Consider the following 16,514-nt stretch of genomic DNA (forward strand, 5'->3'; position numbering starts at 1 on the left):
GCCCCTGTGCGCCCCTTCCCCTGCGCCATCGCGTCAGAGGGAGCCCTGTCCCATCACAGGCGATGTTTTTGGTTCTGCCCAACACATGAGAAATTGTGTGCACCTGTATTCCACCAGGCACCAAACCCGCCTTCGAGGGCCTCCCTGACCCCAGAATCATCCAAGGGGAGTCTTCTGGGGGAGCAGGTGAGATGCCCCTTGTCCACCTACATGAGGGCCTGGGAGGTTCTGTGGTGAGTTTCACCTGGAGCTGCTAACTGGAGGGACCCCTTGAATACCTCAGTCACAGATGACCCACTCAGGGTGGCTTTGTTGTCCTAGAGGGGACTGTGGGGGTTTAGCACACAGAGACCCCAGCTGGGTCCCCTGGGCTGTGACCAGCAGAAGGCTGGGCATGTGGGCATCCAGCCAGGGGCACAGTCCCCCCCTCCAGTGACCCTCTCTGCTCCTGGGCTCCATTTGCGCCTTTCCACACTGAGAACTAGGGACTCTCGTGGTGGATTTGGGTGGACCTTGACTCTGTCAGCCTCCACAGCCCAGGGTCACAAGTGAGCCCTGTCCAGACACAAGGTACCATGACAAGGACCAGGGGAGAGCTGCATACCCCTTCCTGTCCCTCCTGCCCCCCCTATCCCCGATCTCCACCTTGCCCATGCCTCACCTCCAAGGACCCCAGGGCAGACCCTCTGCACCCAGTATCCACTGCTCTTGCTTCACCTTGGGGACCCCCCCCCACTCACCTGGAAGCTCTGTGTGGACTGTCCCATACCTGAGCCTGGACGCCACCTGGCTCCTTGGAACTCTGCTGGGATGTGCCCAGCTCTGCCCACCACCCTGCATGTCCATCCCTCCCCAGTCACTGTCATGGGTGTGCCCAGAGCTGAGGGCAGGGCAGGGCCAGCAGTGTGTCCTGGGCGCTGGTCAGCTGGTTAAGCCACAGGGCCACATCCAAAGAGACACTGAGCCTCCTTGGCCTGTTGGACTGGTCACTTTGTGGGTCTCTATCAAAATGCCCTGCAGTGGTCATGCCCAAAAGAGCTGCAGCCCAAAGGTCCCCAGAGTGTGTGTCTTGCTGCCCAGTGAAGCCACCTGGACATGGCAGATCCCCACAGAGGTCAGGAGCCCAGGGAACTGGCCAGCACTTACTGGGCCTGAGAGCAGCACTGGGATTCCCTGTGAGGGCTGGCAGAGGGGGTGACGCTCATCTTCCAGTAGACCTTTCTGGGCTGACCCAGTCCCAGTTCCTAAAGACTCACGTGGACCTGCTGGCCAGTGAGGTTGGCCCAGCACAACCTTCCCTCTGTCAGTGCACAGAGATTTCTGGAAGCATGTGCTAGAATCTTGGGCTGATGTCAAGGTGAGAGGATCAGAGGTAAGAGTGAGGGTGAGGGAGGCCATTTCACCAAATCAAAAACACCCTGGCGATGGCTGGGGACTTAACGAGACACTCAAGTTGAAAATGAATAGAAACAGTTTATTACAAAAATAGAGGGGCGCCTTATTCCTCATGGACTGAGGAAACGTGGTGTGACCTGACCAGCGACAGGGCGGGGACCCGAGACCCGGCTCCATCTGCTGTGAGGGCATTGTGGACAAAGGGGTAGACTAGGGCTGGGGCAGCGCATGGTCTCCCAGAGGCACCTGCGCTGCCCCCACCTCCAGCCATAAATAACCAGGCGGATATAAATAACCAATAAATACGCATAAATAGGGCGAGCTGCTTGGGGGACCCAGCTGCAGCCCCTCGAGGGCGCCTCCCACCCCCGTGGCGCGCAGCGAGCCGCTCAGCGCGCCCACCTGGGCACCACGCAGGTGCAGCCCACCGGCACGCGGATGAACTCGGCGTGGAAGGCCACGGCTCCGGGCTGGGGGCCGTGCGCGCCGTCGGGGGCGCACGGGCGGCGGCGCAGCACCAACAGGCTCTGGGACAGCTGCACCGAGTTGAGCGCTGACGTCTCGCCGCCCGTGCGCGCGTTGATGCAGCCGCGGCACAGGCACTCAGCGAAGGCGAGCTTCTGCGGGTAGCGGTTCTCGTCGGTGTCTATGCTGCGGGCGGAGCGGGAATGAGGTGAGTCGGCGCTCTGGCGCCTGCCTCTGGGACCCCATTCCTGCCCCTGGCACCCCACTGTAGCCCCAGCGCCGCGGAGGTAGCTGCGCCAGTCGTCTCATAAATGGCGGCGGTCACGGAGCCTGCGCTGCCCTCCCAGAGCACAGAATCAGAGGAGAAGCGCCTCCAGGGTCTCCCGCTCCGTCCCCACCAAGCCTGGTCCCCAGAGAGGCTCAAATGGGGCAGGCAGAAAGCCCTGGAGCACGGAGCAGGAAGGAGGCAGAAGGAGGGCTCATTGGCAGGTGAGAACTCTGAGGGGCAGTGCGCCCCAGAGACGGTCAGCTCACCGGTATCTCCAGGGCGAGATGGAGCGCTGGTGGATGTCTGCTGCCAGGACCTGCTCTGCACGAAGCACTGGGCACTGGGACCTGGCTGGGGACCTGTGGTGACGTCTCCTCCGGGCAGCCACCTCCAGGCTGGACACCAGGGTCACGGGCAGGGACTGCTCCCACTTGGCGCTTCGAGCCAGCAGGTGCCGAGGAGGCAGGCCCAGGGGCAGCTCGTCGGGGGTGTAACATCGAGTGGTGGTGAGTGTGGAGTGGGGGGTCCCCCAAACTAGTGGGGTGTCGTGGTCGGCCAGGCTGACTGGCAGGCAGAGTAGAAGCAGGAGGCTAGGGAGGTTCTGGAGGACAGATGGTGGTCAGGGGCCAGGCCAGGGTCACCCTTGCCCCACCAGCCCAGCTTGCTGGGGACCCTGGAAAGGTGACCTTTCCTGCACAGATGGACCCTAAGGGCCATACTTGCCCCCCAGCACCCCACTTAGGTCTAGGTGCACTGGCCCCACCTCCCCCACATGGGGGGGACACCTCCTGGCAGGCATCTCAATCACCCTGAGGTCAGTGAGGCCCATGGCTGTGGGAGCCGGGTCCCAACGAAGCTCACCATGGGTGACGCAGGGTACGGTGGCATGGCTGTGACTGGCGCCGCCTGGAGTGAGCACACCTGGGGCAGGACCTGGCCACTGGGCTCCTGGCGCTCTTTATAGCTGAGGCCACACCTGGGGAAATCCAGGTGCTGCCCGGCTTCCTCCTGGGAAGTGCCCGCCATGGGCTTCCTCCTCCAGGCCAGCGCCCACCCCCACTGCATCCCCACAGCCAGTGACAGAAAAGACCAGGAAGCCGGGGTCCACGTCACCGGAGTCACCCCATTCTGCCCTTGCCACTGTCCCAGCTGCACACCATGTTTTCTAGGAGCGACTTCAGGGAGCATCCTTCCAGACACCACCTCTGTTGTCCTGCATTTGGAGGCCTCCAGCCCATTTGCATGCTTCCTGCAATGGGAGACTCACCACCTGTAGTTGGTCTGCCTTAAGTTTGTGACATAAGACACACAAGAGAAACGAAGGTGCACAGCCCACGTGGCTGCAAACAGGTCTCATGAGTTGGAAAATGCCAGCCCAAAGCCACGGGCTGCAGGGTGTGCCCTCTGGGGTGCTGCAGCCTGTTCCCGGCCTCCGGGCCTTGTCTGTGTCCCTCTGGCTTGTCTCTGGCTCTCCCAAGGGCCTGTTGGTGGGTTCAGGGCCCGACAGGAAAGTTGACCTCAAGGTCGACTCCCTCACTGATGACACCTATGGATCCTTGTGTTTGTTTTTTTTTTATTGTATTATTTTTACGTGTACCGCCAAATCAGATCTGACTGGTACAGGAGATTGCCCCCTCCTTCTCTAGCAGAGAATCTGGTGGATTTGAACCGTGTACCTCTGGGAGCCTGTGGATCCTTGGAAACAGAGCTTGGGGCAGGGTGTGCACATTCCTGGGGGCTGTGGAGTCCGCCCACTAAGGGCCGGCCCAAGACTGCGTTCCTCAGCATCTGCTCCTGCAAGCACCCCCAAGGATCCCTAGAATTTCCAGCCCCAAGGTGGACTTGGTCCAAGGCAGTGGTGTCCCTGCTGGATGGGGCCGGGTCAGCGTGAGTGTCCATGATAATGCGGGGGGTGAGTGAATGAGGAGGTGAAGGTAGTGTATGTGGGGTGCATTCTCTCTTCTAGGAAGAGTGGGTTCCTTGGGGGTGTGTGTGGGACAAGGTGGGGTCAGCTCACGCTCATATGGTCCCATGGCTGCTTGCCCAGCCCCCATCCTCTGGGGGGAGGCAAAGCGATGGGCCCAGGCTCTGACACAGTAAATGTGTAGTCAATGTGGCGGTCTGTTCAGGGGAGTGACAAGGTCCTCTGAGACCCCTGACCCACTTGGAGCTACAGCTGGTGGTCATGTTGGTCAGTCTGTGGAGGCTTAGGGGACTTCCAGGCTGATGGGGGGGGGGATGCTGGGCCAGGAGGGGAGGAGACAGGGTGGTGGAAGGATGCCAGCAGGAGGCCACATCAGGGCCTCATTCTTACGGGCAGCTAGGCCAGAAGCCCTCATTGGGCAAGACTGGAAAGGCAGTGTGGCAGGGTGACTGGAGGGCATCGTGGAGGTGGCTTGTGGACTGGCCCCACCCCTCCCCACCCACGAGTGTCTCCCAGGCCTCATCCTCTCCCAGGGCAGGTGGGAAGGCAGGAGGGCGGGGGGAGTACCCGGGGGTGGGCAGGCCCTTGGCTCCACACCCCGCTGGCCTGGCTGGACAGGAGGGTGGCGTGATGGAAGTGTTTCTCCTTTCCTGTGAACTGGAGGACCTGCTATTTGCACCTCAGCACTGGACTGAGTTAGGGTGTGTACTGCGTGAGCCAGCCCGGTGTCTCTGCCTGGATCCAGCATGTGATGGACACTGCGGGCCTCTGTGCCATCTAGGCAGGCTAGAAAGCAGCTGGACCTTCTCTCTTCTCCAGGGCCAGGATGACCTCTGTCCCCACATCACGTCTGCACTGGGGGTGTGGGTCAGGGGCTTTCCCGAAGGGAGGGTGAGGTGACCATGGGGCTGGGCCTAGAGCTGTGGGGAGGGTGTCCTGTGGCCAGCACTGCCTGCTTACACCGTGTGGAGCTGACCCCCAATGTCCACCTCAGGGACACCGCATCCATGCTAGGGGCAGGCACGCACACGTCTCCAAGAAGGCCAGGACAACTGTTTATCAAAATATTTTATTTACGAGACCTCTCAGAAAAGACGCCCAGGTGAGCCAGACACCCCGGTGGTGCCCCGGCCTGCCTCCTTTTTGGTCTTTTCAGTGTCCTCTGCTTCAAATCAACTAAAACAATTTGATGCTTAAAACAAGAGAGGAGGAGCTGCTTTCCAATCAGACTTCAGTCGAGAATGTCTAGTTCCTTCTGATCCTGGGTAGGCGAGAAGGGAGAAGCTGAGTGGGCCCCGAGGCTCCACGGGAGGTGGGCAGCGCGGCGCGGACAGAGCCACAGTCAGAGGACCGGAGCAGCGGGGACGCCTGTCCGGGATTCATCGTTTACAGGCCCCGGTGCAGCGTGCGAGCCGCCTGAGCCAGGTGGCGTCTCGCCTCACGGACCGTCTGTCCTTCTCTCCACCGCAGGACTCTGCTCCTGGTCAGTCTTGTGGGGGCGGCTAGGACTCAGCGTCTTCATCAGTTTTGTGGCTTCCTTTCCAGCTGAGGAACTTTTTTAATCTTTTTATAATTTTTAAAAAGAACTGCAGCCAAAGACAGACCTTAAACCGCAGAATCCAAAGGCCGCACTCCCCTGCTCCGGAGCCCGTCCACCGGCTACGCCTTGCCGGGGATCTTGGCTCGCTTGCGGGCGATGGCATCCTCCACGGCCTTGAGCTGCTTTAGCAGTTCCTCGCGCCGTGACAGCGTGCTGGCCTTGGCTGCCTTGGGGCCGGGCGCGCCGGGGGCGTCCGCCTTACCAGGCACGCTGGTCACCTTGCTGGAGCCCTTGGCCTGTGGTGACAGCTGGCGCTTCCTGTGGGGTGGGGAGCAAGGACATCTCGTGGGCGGACCCCCCCAGGTGGCAGCGCTGTTGAGGTACCACTCCCCGGCCAGGCTCCCACAGAGCCGTGTCTGACACAGTCCAGGTACGCTGCTGGCCCTGGCCCTCCCCTGCACACCTGTGGTCTAACTCACCTGTCAGGCTGTGTTGAGGGGGCTTTTGGGTTCTGTCCTCTCTGCCTCTCAGGCTTCGGGGAGCCAAGCCTGCCCCCTGATTTCCGGTCGCGGGAAGCTGTAGTGGGGCAGAGGGGTGTCTGTGAACACCTGTCAGGGGAGTCCAGCACCCCCAGGCCCCTCACTGCTGTTCAGGTCAGGGCCTTCTCCTGTCCTGGTGGGTCAGGGGCCTTTGGTCAGCTCGGATTCAGCCCTGTCTGGAGCCACGATGCCTGACATTCCCTGGTGATACTGCAGCCTGTGGCCCCCCCAATGCACAAAGGGTGCCGGACGATGTGGCAAGAGACAGGAGCAGCCAGCACTCGAGAGGAGGGACACAGCGCACAGGTGTGGACTCCCCGCCCCCCACTGTGGCACAGCACGCCGACCAGGGCAGCTGTCCACGCTCACCTCGGTCTGGCGACAGGGTGGCCCGCTTGGCTGGAGGGGGGCTGGGCCGGTCCTTGTCTAAGGGCTCGTAGCGCTTCCTGCCTGCTTTATCCGAGGCCTGAGACAGAGAAGTTGGAGGTCAGGATGACAGGTCGGGCCATGCTGGGACTCCGTGAGCCCTGCACGGTGCCGCAGCGCTGTGCACCCCACAGCAGAGTCGGGAGAGAAGTGCTAGCCCCCCAGGGTGATGCCTCTGTGGCAGTCAGGCTTCTGCTACAGGACCTTGGACCTGAGGGAGGGGATCCGGCTTTGAGCCCTCAATCACTCTGCAGACCCAGGCGTGGCTCAGAATAGCGGGGCCTGCACCTTCGGGGCCAGGGGTTAGTACGTGAGATGCCACCTCTGACCCCAAAGCCCTCGCTCCTGGGGCCTGGGCAACTGCCTGTCCATGCAGCCTGTGGCCAGCACACAGGTCCTTGCACAGCATGGACACTGGGATCCAGCTCACCTTGTTGAGCAGTGTCAGCTTGATCTCCTTGTGGGCAACGAACGTGGCCGGGGCAGGCTGGCCTGGGGGCGCCTGCTGCGGGGTGGAGGGCTGCTGTGAGGACCGGGCGCCTGCGGAGGGCTTGGCGGCCTTGGTGGGCTGTGCGGAAGAGTCCCTTTTCCGCTTTTCCTCTTTAACACCATCTTCCTTTTTAGCTTTTCCTGCTGAGACATAGCCCATCACTGGCTGTGCTGACGTCTGCTCTGTCCGCCTTGCACTGCCGGCACAAGGCCAGGCTCCTCAAGAGGGCGGAGCCAGGGAAGCACCACATCTCCCCGCTGCTCAAGGAGACCCACGACTGGCCGGTACCTTTTTCCTTCTTGCTCTGGGCAGGGGTGGGGGACCGTGAGCTGGCTGAGGACACAGGGCTGGCCAAGTCAGCATACATGTCCTCCGAGTCCACGCTGGGCACTGAGCTGCTGCTGGACGTGGCACTGGACACGGAGGAGACACTGCTCACGCTAAGGGACCTACAAGCACAGATATGGAGTGAGGGATGGACAGCAGTGACAGGTAGGGGCCACAGCCCGGCAGGCCTCAGCTCTGTGGACATGGGTGGGCACCGGTGCCTGGTGCTGAGCATGGTACACTGCTCCTTGAAGGGAGGGACACTCCGGTTGCCAGGACAGGAAGTGACTAAGTAGGTGGTGACGACAGAACTTAGAAGTATGTGGCTGAAGTAAACACACAAAGGCCAACAGCCACCTAGGACGAAATGAAATGGACACCAGGCCTTGCAGGAGTGGATGTGGCCTGATGGTGTCGGGCTAGCTCGCTGTCCTACTCGGTTCAGTCTGGACACAGCTGTCCCGCCAGCAGAGCCTCAGCTGCCCAGAGCGAGAGGGGTTCCTATCTGGTGGGTCTCTAAGGCCCTGACCGGGGTAGGGACCGGGGTGACCTGGACAATGACCTGGATCTCGAACTTGAGCCGCTGTAGCTGCTGCCGCTACCACTGCCGCTGCCGCTGAGCGTCCGCCTGTAACACGGGGGGCCACCAGTCACCCAGACTCCCGGCCATGTGTGGATACACCGGCCACATGCAGCCTAAGCGGCCCCCCCAGAGCACCCCCAGCAGGAGCCCCAGGCCTCACCTCCTCGGGGGCGTCCTTGCCTGCCGCTCCTTCCTCCGAGCTTCCCTAGGGTCCCCGGGCTTGGCGGGCTCAGGGATGGGGGCAGTGGTTTTGGTGGCCGGAGGCAGGGCAGGTGGTGGTGGGGGCTTCTTCAGCAGCTTTTCCCTGTGAGATAGAAGGTCAGGCGCCGCATTGCCCAGTGACCCTGGCAGCTCAGGACACGGGGCCAGTGACGGCTGCCTGGGGACCGGGAACATGCTAGAACTCCGTCCACCTGGGCCTTCCGGGGCCTGCACACTGCCCGCCCCCCGGGTGTCTCCTTGGGGATGCTGACACGCAGGAGCGCCGCGACGGCCTGCGGGCAGGCGTGACATCTTGGTGCACACATGTGCTGAGACTCCACACCGGGCTGGGTTTCCAGTAGCTGTTCAGGCTCCAGATCTTTCTGTCACTGGCCCAGTGACAGGTGGAGCAGCTGACGCTGGCCATGCAGCCCTGACCCGGCTGGAGCTCGCGGGCAGGGGGCCAGGACTCACCCCGCTTTCCCCGGCTGCGGGGCTGGCTCCCCCTTGGCTCTGATGGTGGGCCTGTGGGGGGACGGTGTTGGCGATGGAGACGGCGATGAGGAGAAGGAGCGGGACCTGGGGGGACAGGCATGAGGTGCTGCTGACACCATCCCACGGTGTCATTTCTAAAAGGGCATCCCACGAGCAGGAGGGCAGCTGTCACGGGGTCCCTGAGTGATGTCTCTGTGGCCAGCAGCGCTTCAGGGAGACAGGCGTGGCCTGTGAGCTGCACAGGATGCCGCTGCTCGAGGGGAGAGGCTTGGTGACGGTGGGAGGCCCCACACTTCTCCCGCACGTACCTGGAGCGGCTGCCTGAGAAGGAGCTGTGTCTGGAAGACCGGCTGGAGTAGGAGCTGTAAGACGAAGACCTGGAATGGGACCGTGACGAGCCGGAGCCGGAGTAGGAGGATGACCGTGAGGAGGACCTGCGATCGAGGAAGGGAGTCAGGAGGACCACGCCCACATGTACCCACGGGCAGCGTGCCCTGTGACAGCCACTGAGCGAAGTGCAGCCCTGCGCTCTGATGAGGCTGCTGGAGGCTAGTGCCGTGGACCCTTCTCGGGTCCAGGAGGGCTCCCGCAGCCAGCTGCCCACGGGGCACAGACCGTCCTGACAGGACCCGGGGGCTCCCACAGTCAGCTGTCCATGGGGCATAGACCATCACTCCTAAGTATGGCCGCCCGCCTGCCCGCCCACAAGCTGCACTCCAGGATCTCTGCGGAGTGGACTTGGGGTGCAGGCCCAGATCTGGGATGACTGTGTGATGCTCCTTCCCATCACCCCAGTTCCGACTCAGCAGTGCTGGAGAGTTGTGGGAAGGAGTGCCCACTTCCCTCAGTCTGCTCAAGTCTCCTAATCGCAGGCCACACTTCACACCGACCCGTGGGGACTGCTGGTCCGCTCCAGTGGCCAACCCCATGTCTAGTCAGGACACTGGCCTTGCGGCGTGGCCATGGGACCCATTCTGGCCTGGGGCAGGCCGCTCTTTGTCCCTATGGTCACCACCACCACAGCCCGTCTGACTGTGCTGACAGCCCTACCTGGAGGAGTTGGAGGCAGAGGCTGACGAGGCCGATGTTTTTCGACGCCTTCGTGCACGGCTGGGGGAGACCGACACCCCAAGTTTCTTCTTGGGAGACTTGGATCGGCGCCAAGGGTCTTTCCACTCATCTGCCCGCTTCACCTGAGGACCTGCAGATGCAGCCTCCTTCTTCAGGGGCTCAGTTTGCCGGCTGTAAGACAGCAGATGTATCAGTGCCTGACTGGCAGCCACCACCACGGATCACACCAGGCCTGGATCGCAAAGCTCCCTGCCCAGGAAGTCTCAGAGTACAGAAGCCAGCAGACACTGGGCCACTGCACCCCATGATTCTATCAAGTTCCCCCATGGCCATACTCTCCCATGTCAGGAAGGGGGGCAGCGTAATCTAGGACAGCAGAGGACAGCGCATTGACCAGACAGGACAGGAGAGCAGGGGTCTGCGCACACCGACCAGACAGGACAGTAGGGTCACCTATTCCACCTGGTATCGAAGAGGTGACGACGCAGGGTTTTACGTCAGGTAATGAGCGCTCCTGCCTCATCCATGTCTTCACGCGTTCAGTTCAGAAAGCCCCCCTATCCTGTTCATACCCCCACTGAGTTTCCTTCTTTGTAACTCCTTTCTCTCCCCTATGGGACCCCTTCCTCAAGGGACACCTTGTGAGATGGCTTCACGCAGAACTACCCCTGCAAACGGCCTCCCATGGGTGGACCCATCTGCTGTGGCCCCGATGCACCTTAACCACGTGCACTTACAACCTACAGTCTTCCCATAAACTCACTGCACCGAGCTCCACGAAGCGGTGAACTAAAGAGCCTCGGTCACTTCATAGGCATCAGCCCCCCATTTTCTGCACAAGAGATCCTGCTTTCCCTCAGCGCACAGGAACCTCCCCGCCTCCGAAGAAACTCCTGAGTGAGGACCTGCCTGCCTAGAATGAAGCCTCCCAAGGCTGACCCACTTCGTCTGGTCAGCCCCATGGCCTGCTGTGCCCACAACTCCAGGCAACGTCTTGAATGAGCCAAATTCAGACTCTGCTCTTAGCCAGTGACCCCAGAGCCACAGCACGCTGCCTCCTCCCACCTGGCCACCAGACAGGCCCTCCCCTTCCTGCTCCCTGTGTGAGACCCAGCAGAATCCTAGCACCGTGGTCCCTGGTCGCATCACAGAACAGCCCTCTCAGCCTCCTAGCACAGGCGAGCGTGGCTGGAAAACCCAGCCGTCCCCTGACAGCTGCCCTGTGCCTGGTGGCCGGAGCCTGTCCAGTGTCGCCCAGGGGCATCTTCACTTGCCCTCTCCCACCTGGGCAGGTGAGGCTGGTGCCATGGTAGGCCTGGCACTGGGGCAGGAAGAAGACAGGTGAAAATGAAGAGACTCAAGATGGAACATGAACGGTAGTCAGTTATTTAGAACCAAGTGCCTACAGACTCAGGTGGAAGTAGTGACGGGGATGGGGATGGAGCACAGGGTACAGGGACGGGGTGATCCTCTCCCAGACTCCAGGAACTAGGGGGTCGTCCAGGGAGAGCAGGGATTCGGGGAAGACTGGTGCTGAGCAACCAAAGCGGCACTCGGGGAAATGTCCACGTAGCACTGGACACGGCCCGAGTCAGGTGACCAGACAGGGAACGAGGGGTCTCCATGTGCCCACAGGGAAAGGACCCCCACTGTTCTAAGAACACTGCCATGACGACACATGGCCCAGGACAGACTCTGAACTCTGGTTCCTGAGGATTACGTGCCCTATGGGGCCCAGGGTCCCTGAGCAGGGACCTCCACACGACAGCTAAGTGGCCACAGTGGTAGGGGTATCACTCCCAGCTGGTCTGCAGGCTTCAATCAACACCTGCATGCACAGGGGTCAGCTGGACTTGGACTGGGTACTGGAGGGAGGGGTCCTGGGTCACTGAGCCCCAGGACAGTCCCCAGGCGGCCTGGTAGCAGATGCTAGCCTGACCGACCAGTGGGGGGCTCTGGGCTTGTCACTCTGCTCTTGGGGAGACAACCATTCTCCATGAGCGAGAGAGCCCGAAACGCCTGGACAGGCCCCACACAGCTCGCCCCACACGCTCGCCAGCTCCCACTTGCTCTCTTGCCCTCGTGTGCACCAAGGCCACAGGAAGAGACTCCAAGGGGCAAAGCTCACCTTCACTCCACACGGAGGGCCAACCCAACTCAGAGCAAAGCAAATGTTAGCCCAAGACACAGTGAAGTGGCCTGCACCCCGCCCGCCACCGCTCCCCTCTGACGTCACTGCACAGCACGGACAGGGTGCACCACGCATGCAAATCAGGCCAGCCTGCCTGCAAAGGCCGCTGGGCTCACTAGACACAGGATGACAGAGTCTGGGCCTCAGCTCACACCCAAAAGACCAGAGACCTGAAGGGGAACCTGACAACCCCTTCTCCCCAGTTTCTGGGGAGGTTTATAAAGCCTCATATGAGCACATCATCTCCCAGAAAAAGTGAGCTGCCAGCAAATGCGATGTACGTATTCCCCTGTGCTGGCGTCATTCCCTGGGTGAGTGAAGGGGAAAGGCCCTCACTCTTCACTGTTCTGGGTGGACACGGCTCACTGGGTCTAGACTGCTTCAGTTGAGGAGGGTTTGAGGTCGACTCTGTGTGTCCTGCCTTGTCACTGTGTCACGGCTCCGCTCCTGCCCCCTTGGGGCGTCCCCAGTGAGTTCTGGGATTTCAGACACAGCTGACAGGCTCAGGACACCAGCTCCTGACTGTCATATACCTCTGTACTTAAAAAAACCCTACCAACAAGAACCTTCTGGAACAAGATTCACCCACACAAGACCACTAGCCATCTCACCAAAGGGCCACTTTTCGAGTCCTGCACTACGCAACAGTCACAAAATTATAAAAGAAGAAACTACAATCCCAGAGGCGCACGGTTCGAATCCACCAGATGCTCTGCCGGGGAAGGAGGGGCAATCTCCTCCTGTACCAGTCAGATCTGATTTGACGGTACACAGACACAAAAATAATAATAATAATAATAATAAAAAAATTATAAAAGAAGAAAAAAGACCCCATTCAGGTGTGGAAAATGCCCGGCGTTTGGCTTTCTTGGAGCCGGTGGGAAGCAGCAGGTGAGCTGGGCAGTGTCATGGGCCAGCCGGGCAGGTGGACACCACGATGGGCTGGTGCCACGTGAGGCTGGCCCTCGGGTGCCGGGGAATCCACGCTTTGAGCAACCTGGTGCTGCCAGGCACGCTGTCCGTCGTCAGTGGGGAAATGGGAGTAGGAGTGGGCAGGGCGGCGGCTCCGAGTCACGCACAGCCCTGACCTGCTTTCGACTCCTCTGAGCTTGCCTTTACCAGTGTGAACACACCCAGGGGTGAAGCAGTGATGAGTGGAGGAAGCGGCCCCACAAGCAGTGTGCGCCCTCCGCAGAGGATCCTTCATCACCGGCCGGCACCACCATCAGTGGGCCCCTTAGACCAGCTCTTCTCTAACAGTGCTGCCCCATCCTCAAAGAGCACGCCTGAGCGGACCACCCTGACGGTGAGGGCAGTTCACAGGAACCCCAAACCCAAATCCTGTCTCTGAGGCTCTGTGCTCAGCGTTTAGGGCTGCTAGTCTCTTTAAGCGGCCCGGGAGGGCCTTCTAGAGAAGACATGCCCACCCTCAGACGACCTGGAAGGTCCAAGGCCACGTCCATCACTCAGACACTTGTCTGGAGGTGGAGGATCATGGCCAGGTGAAGACTTGACCCTCTGCCCTACCAGGGAAACTGGGAGCTCAGGGAAATGGCCTTCAAGCTAGCAGGCAGCTGGAAGTCCCAATTACTATTTATATCCAAGGATCTGTAATTACCTGGCTCAGCCTGGGAAAGCTAGCAGCGCCCAGAGCGCCATAAAGATTAGAAGGAGGTGTCCGGGCGGGACTTCCCCTTAGTACACAGGTGCGCTTTACAGACAGGTCTAAAAATATCCCAGCTGTGGGAGTCAGCAAAGGTCCCCAGAGCTGCTGTCAGAGAGGGAACCTGGAGGGAGGGGAGCAGGCCACGGCACTTCTAGCCAGCTGACAAGGCCCAGAGGGGAGCCGTCTGGCCAGACACAGGCTAGACATGACTGACCCAGAGTGGACAGCAGGCCCTGGGGAGGACAGACAGGGTGGGGAGCTCCTGGGCCAGGCATCGCCCTGCTCCCGCACTTGTAGGCCCTGGGGGGCTCCTGGGGAGGACAGACTCAGTGGCTGAGGCCTATCCTGGGGTGAGGGTCCCCGAGGATGGGGCCGTGCCTGCCTGCCAACCCTGACAGTCTGGAGACAAAGTCCTTGTACATACCCCTGCCCCTCCTCCAGTCCCTTCCAGAGCCCAGCCCAGGCCATTCACTGGCTGAAGACAGAACCTTCCACAGGATGGTCCGGATCCACTAAGGACATTTCAGGAAAGGGTCCTTCCCTCCGCTTGACAGGAAAGCCCCTGCCTGACCTTGGTGCTCCTTTGCTGAGAGGAAACTGTGGTTCCCAGCATGGGACGCTCACCGGGAGAGGAGCTGGAGCAGCAGCTGGCAGGTGGGGAGACACCACCGAGCAAGCAGCTCTGAGAAACGGGACAGGCAGGAGAGGGAGTCGTCTGCACCCCCGCCTCCTCGCCCCACAGGCTCTTGAAGCTGGGAGCAGTCCCTGTGACCCAGTTAAGGCAGCAGGAGGGAGAGACCAGAATAGAGATTTGCTTAAAGTGACGCTCTTCTGTCCATCACAAGGCAGTGTGGAGAGAGCCAAAGGACACCCCAGAGCAGAGGACACTCCTGCAGGTCAGAAAACTGAGGCAGGTGTGACGCTGTGTGGACAGCAGAGTGACCAAGGGCCACGCCTGGGCAGAGGATGGAGGAGCAAGCAGACGCCTGCTCCGAGGCCCTGCAGCCCTCCACTGCCCACTATGGCCAACCACCTACCTGGGCAGCTGCGGGGAGCGGGGCTTGACCTTGTCCTTGTCACGCTCCCGGTGCTGCCGGTCCTTCTCATCGCGCTTGGCCCGCTCCCGCTCCCACTCCTCCTTCCGCCGCTGCCGCTCCTTGTCCCGCTCCCGCTCCCGCTCGCGTTCCCGCTGCCGCCGCTCCCGCTCTCGGTCTCGCTCCCGCTCACGGTCCCGCTCCCGCTGCCGGTTCTCCCGCTCTCGCTCGCGGTCCCGGTCCTATCCGGGCCCAGATGAGAGTGTGAGGGTGGGCCCGGAACACCGCCACGCTGTGCCGCCCTGCCCTGAGCACAGCCCCGTTCTCAGCCCATCCTGCGCTCAGCACAGCCTCTCAGTGGGGGTGCCAACGAGTGGAACCCCCTGCCGACAAGTCAGTTCTGCCCTGAGGAGACAGACCCTTCAGGACAGAGCTAAATGCCCCATATTAAGAGGCTGCCGTCTCTACAGGAACTGAGGACCGGGGAGAGGGCCACCAAGCCATCAGGCTCTTCTCCACACAGGGCTGGGAGTCACCTGACTTAGCAGGTGAAGGGGCTAAGCACCCCAAAATGTTGCTCTTGCTTTGTTTCTAGAACGATCTTCAAACACCTTCTCCACCTATAGAACCACCCCAACCTGGTGGCATTAACACACAGCACAGGCCTAAGGTGCTGCCCCTATGTGCCCTGCCCGAGGATGGGATGGGACCTGGGGTAAGCTGGGGCTCAGAGCCCCCATGTCACATTGGGACACTCCCAGCCCATCCTTCCTGTCAGTGCAGACAGGCCGCAGAGCAGGCCCTCTGGGGAAGCAAGCGCACCTGTCTAGAAAGGCACAGGCCGACGCAGGGCCACACCCACAGCACGTGGGGGACAGCCATACAGCAACCAGGCGGCAGCAGTTCAAGAGGCCATCACTAAATGCTTCAACAGCCAGCTCAGGAAGGGGGCACTCGGACAAGCCCACCTGAGACCCAACCTCAGATACCCGGTGGAGCCCCAGCTCTCAGCTCGGGTCTGAGCGAGCGCTTGAGGGTGTCCTGGACACTAAGGGGCAGGTCTGGTGCTCCATACTCACCCGGTAGTTGGAGTACGGATCTGTCTCTGTGTACTGCACCCTGAAGTTCTCGTACTGGCCGCCACGCCAGAACCGCTCGATTTCATAGTCATAGTACGGGTCTGCGTAAGGCTCAAGTCTGTGAAAAGGAAGCAACAAGGCAGAGTTCACATAAGGCAAAGAGAATCACACACCGCCACGACCACGTCACTGCCGCCACGACCACGTCACTGCAGCGGAGTGCCGGGGCCTGGGGACCTGCCTGCAGTGTAGCCAGTGCAAACCCGGAGAGAAACGACACACTTTACCTGCAGACATCTCAAATGCCTGTGTAAAACTGCAGTGCCTGATGACAATGCTCTCAAGACAGAGACAACACTGACATAACTCAAGACACACGGCCTGTGAGCAGAACGGGCCTGCAGCTGACCGCTCGAGTGGTCACCTGGGCCACCGGCAAGGGCAGGGGCAGGTGCAAGGACAGAAACAGAGGGCTCCAGGCTAATCAAAGAGGGAGACTGTCAATGCTGAGGCCGAAGGTGGAGCCCCAACAGCCCCATCAAGGGAAAGGCAGCAGGCCTCTTGCACAGCTGCACACGGGACCGTGAGCTTCGGAGGAGAAATGTGCATAGGGCACCTGAGGGGGCTCTGACAGCGCTTCTGAGAGACAGACAGACACCCTGACCTAGACAAGCCGACTCATGGCAGCTTTGTAGGACAGAGAATCTCCGTGGGGTTCCAAGACTGTTAGGATTTACACCGAAGCAGACCACTGCATCTCCACACAGCTGGTGGCCCTGAACCACCGCAGCTAGCAGCCCAGCATGGACCCACCGGACCA

General features: G+C 61.0%; 2 protein-coding genes across 2 annotated transcripts in view; both read right to left on the minus strand.

Annotated features, from left to right (window-relative positions):
* Window positions 1-1,784: 1,784 nt before the first annotated feature.
* On the minus strand, window positions 1,785-3,154 carry IL17C (interleukin 17C). The gene is made up of 3 exons (XM_006888857.1): window positions 2,990-3,154; window positions 2,395-2,729; window positions 1,785-2,046 (listed from the first exon to the last, which is right to left on the minus strand). Exons 1-3 carry the CDS (start codon window positions 3,152-3,154, stop codon window positions 1,785-1,787), a joined length of 762 nt encoding a protein of 253 aa, XP_006888919.1.
* Window positions 3,155-5,711: 2,557 nt separating this feature from the next.
* The window catches only part of ZC3H18 (zinc finger CCCH-type containing 18), a 30,122-nt gene continuing 19,319 nt past the window's right edge, over window positions 5,712-16,514 (minus strand). The window contains exons 6-17 of the mRNA XM_006888775.1: window positions 15,695-15,812; window positions 14,619-14,857; window positions 9,704-9,895; window positions 8,962-9,087; window positions 8,633-8,737; window positions 8,118-8,261; window positions 7,937-8,002; window positions 7,336-7,496; window positions 6,988-7,187; window positions 6,501-6,597; window positions 6,072-6,168; window positions 5,712-5,910 (exon numbers count right to left, since the gene is read on the minus strand). Coding sequence (XP_006888837.1) covers window positions 5,712-5,910; window positions 6,072-6,168; window positions 6,501-6,597; window positions 6,988-7,187; window positions 7,336-7,496; window positions 7,937-8,002; window positions 8,118-8,261; window positions 8,633-8,737; window positions 8,962-9,087; window positions 9,704-9,895; window positions 14,619-14,857; window positions 15,695-15,812 — 1,744 coding nt within the window. The remainder of the gene's footprint in view (window positions 5,911-6,071; window positions 6,169-6,500; window positions 6,598-6,987; window positions 7,188-7,335; window positions 7,497-7,936; window positions 8,003-8,117; window positions 8,262-8,632; window positions 8,738-8,961; window positions 9,088-9,703; window positions 9,896-14,618; window positions 14,858-15,694; window positions 15,813-16,514) is intronic.

This window comes from Elephantulus edwardii, unplaced genomic scaffold (genome assembly GCF_000299155.1).
Source record: "Elephantulus edwardii isolate Elephantulus edwardi_28Jun2011 unplaced genomic scaffold, EleEdw1.0 scaffold00072, whole genome shotgun sequence".
In the NCBI taxonomy this organism is placed as follows: Eukaryota; Metazoa; Chordata; class Mammalia; order Macroscelidea; family Macroscelididae; genus Elephantulus; species Elephantulus edwardii.